The sequence below is a fragment of the Penaeus chinensis genome, chromosome 8 (genome assembly GCF_019202785.1).
Source record: "Penaeus chinensis breed Huanghai No. 1 chromosome 8, ASM1920278v2, whole genome shotgun sequence".
Taxonomy (NCBI): Eukaryota; Metazoa; Arthropoda; class Malacostraca; order Decapoda; family Penaeidae; genus Penaeus; species Penaeus chinensis.
The window spans coordinates 23,280,766-23,283,265 of record NC_061826.1 but is presented as its reverse complement, the minus strand read 5'-3'; the positions used below and the strand labels follow the sequence as shown (position 1 = coordinate 23,283,265).

General features: G+C 45.3%; 1 protein-coding gene across 1 annotated transcript in view; it reads right to left on the bottom strand.

The window, feature by feature from the left end:
* LOC125028046 (pleckstrin homology-like domain family B member 1) overlaps positions 1-2,500 on the bottom strand; it is a gene marked incomplete in the record, with an annotated part of 200,076 nt that overhangs the window by 87,814 nt on the left and 109,762 nt on the right. Inside the window, 2 exon segments of the mRNA XM_047617326.1 lie at positions 1,496-1,954; positions 2,384-2,500. The exon segment at positions 2,384-2,500 is cut by the window's right edge and continues 6 nt beyond it. Of these exon segments, the coding sequence (XP_047473282.1) occupies positions 1,496-1,954; positions 2,384-2,500 (576 nt within the window).

The window sequence follows — 2,500 nt, the reverse complement described above, 5'->3', positions numbered from 1 at the left end:
TCCTAGTTACCATGATGTCTGGATTAAATGCAGTAAGCCTATGGAGAGCACCCTGGTTGTTTGTAAAGACAGCCAGCAGTCACTGCTACTCACTACCTTTCTTAATGGCATGATATATAGCTACTGACTTGGCATCAGTTGTGCTTATCCCGTTGGAAATATATCAGGAATTAGCACACCAATCCCTGTTGCTCCATGAGAAACAGTAGACTGCAAGTGGGGGCATACCATGAGGGGAAAGTAGAATGCCATCAATATATTTCAAGTAGTGAGCTTTTAGTTCCCTTTTTGAAGCCATAGATTTGGACCCTATTATTTTATCAATATAAGCATGTACATGAGTTCTGTCCTGTAAGCAAGTACTGTATCTGGAACATTAATAGCTTCAATGTTCCATACATTGACGAACATGATAGTATGAGCAGTTTTAGTTTTCCAGTCTAAATTGGACTGTATGAGATTGGAGTATCGAGCCCAGGCATGCCTAACTCTATAATTTATCTCATTTAATAGGATATTGGAGATTTGTGGTCTGGGTAGAAGCTGCAGGAGTCTGATGCTAAGTATGGTGTTAACTTGGATGACACAACTGTGAATAGATGGGAGGTCTAACTCTTTCCTCATAACAAGAACTTTATCAGTCACTGGGCATCCAAGTATAATTCTCATGGCCTTATTCTGTAAAACTTAAAGGGGTTTGAGGGCACTCAGTGACAGCATACTAAGAATTGGGCTTGCATAGTCTATCATGGACTCTCAGGGAGGCACCTACATATCTGTTACTTATCTATTGCAATGGTCTTAACCCTTTCACGACAGGTCACGTCTCTAAACGTCATAACAAACTGCTCGAGATGTGGCTTGCGCCTGTACACCGTCACGGCGCGTCAAAGCGCTACGAGGCGGTGATTCGGCTCGATGTACCGAACTCCCACGCTCAAACTCAGCGCGCTGCCATTGATCGCCAGAGTGTAGAGTTTTTTATTAGGTTTCTTCACCCGTCACCAAGGGGTTAAATGTTCAAGGTAATTTTCCTTGATATTTTGAATAATATCCTTGGTAAAGTGTGAGTTGTGGGACATGAGGTGGGGAGCAGTCACCATAACACCAAGATATTTGTAGGTGTCAGTTCTTGCAATAGTTTGTCCACCTAACCTTGGAATGTAAGGTAATTTACGAGATCTGGTAATATGCTTAGTTTTGATTGGGTTGATTATGAGACAAAGGTAGTCACAGTTTTTTCTGAATAAGAATGTCATCAGCATAGGATGTGATGCTGCATAGGTTTCGTAACTCATCGTTGAGCTTGCAAAGAGAGTGCATAAGTATATTAAACAGTGTAGGGGACAATAATCCCACTTGTGGAGTGCCTAATTCCAAAATACCATAAGCATTATAGATAAGAGAGAGGGAGAGGGAGAGGGAGAGAACAAAATCCAAGCACGCAGCGAGTGCCAGGTAGCATGGCATGAAAGAAAACGAAGAAAGCACCCACCTGTTGCTTCCGAAGTTCACTGTGTCTTAGGTCTTCAAGCGAGCATCGTGTGCCTCCTTCTTTAGCCAAGCTTGAAGTTGGGAGACCTGCGCCCGCCAGCCCAACTCCGGGTGTCCATGAGCCGGTCATGGAAGAGGAGCCGATGCTTGACCCACTGGAGGGTGTGCGCCGGTGCCCAGCACCCCGACTCACGGGCATGGGCGGAAGGGCACTGGTGGGTACGGATGGCTGCGGCGATGTAGGTGCAGGGGGCAAGGGCACTGTGGGTGCTGGTGGAAAAGTGTTGGGTGTATGTGGGGCGTGGCCAGGGGGCGGGGGCAGCGAGCGATACATGATGTTGTGGACGGAGGTCATGCCTGATGGGGAGACAACAGTGGAGACGGCACCATTCAAGGTTGGGCTGGCAGGGCTGCGCCGAGCGGCGATGGCCAGTGGCCGTGGCGCCACAGGGGGAGGCGCCTGAGGAACAAAGCATGAGTTAGAGTGGAGGTTTCCCGGGGAAGAGCTATAAGAACTCTATGTGCTCTTTAGATGAATCATCATGCATTTATTTTACTTGCACATCAAAGTTTACAAAACATAAAAATATTTTTAAGCTTTGCATTTTATTGAATGATTAACTGTTGCTATAATCATAAAATTATAAATATACAAATGTAAATAAATAATGAACTGAAGTCGTAAAAAGGGATTAATGCAAATTTGCTAATCAATGAGAGGCTGTTAACATTCAACCATAAGTAACTTTTACAATGTTGCAGAGAAATGATAATCGCCAACTTGATCTGAGAAATTAATCAGCTTTCAGAAGTCCCAAAAAGAAGAAAAATCGGAAGATGAAATTCAAGAGTCAGAATTGTGGCGCCTGTTGTTCCCTAAGGCTCTCACCATTTCATTCTTGGTGTAGATGTATTCGCCGAAGTAGCGCGGTTTGGCAAGTCTACCAGCCATGCCGCTGACAGGGGGAGAGGACGCCTGGCAAGAGCCCGCCGCCTCTGATCTCGG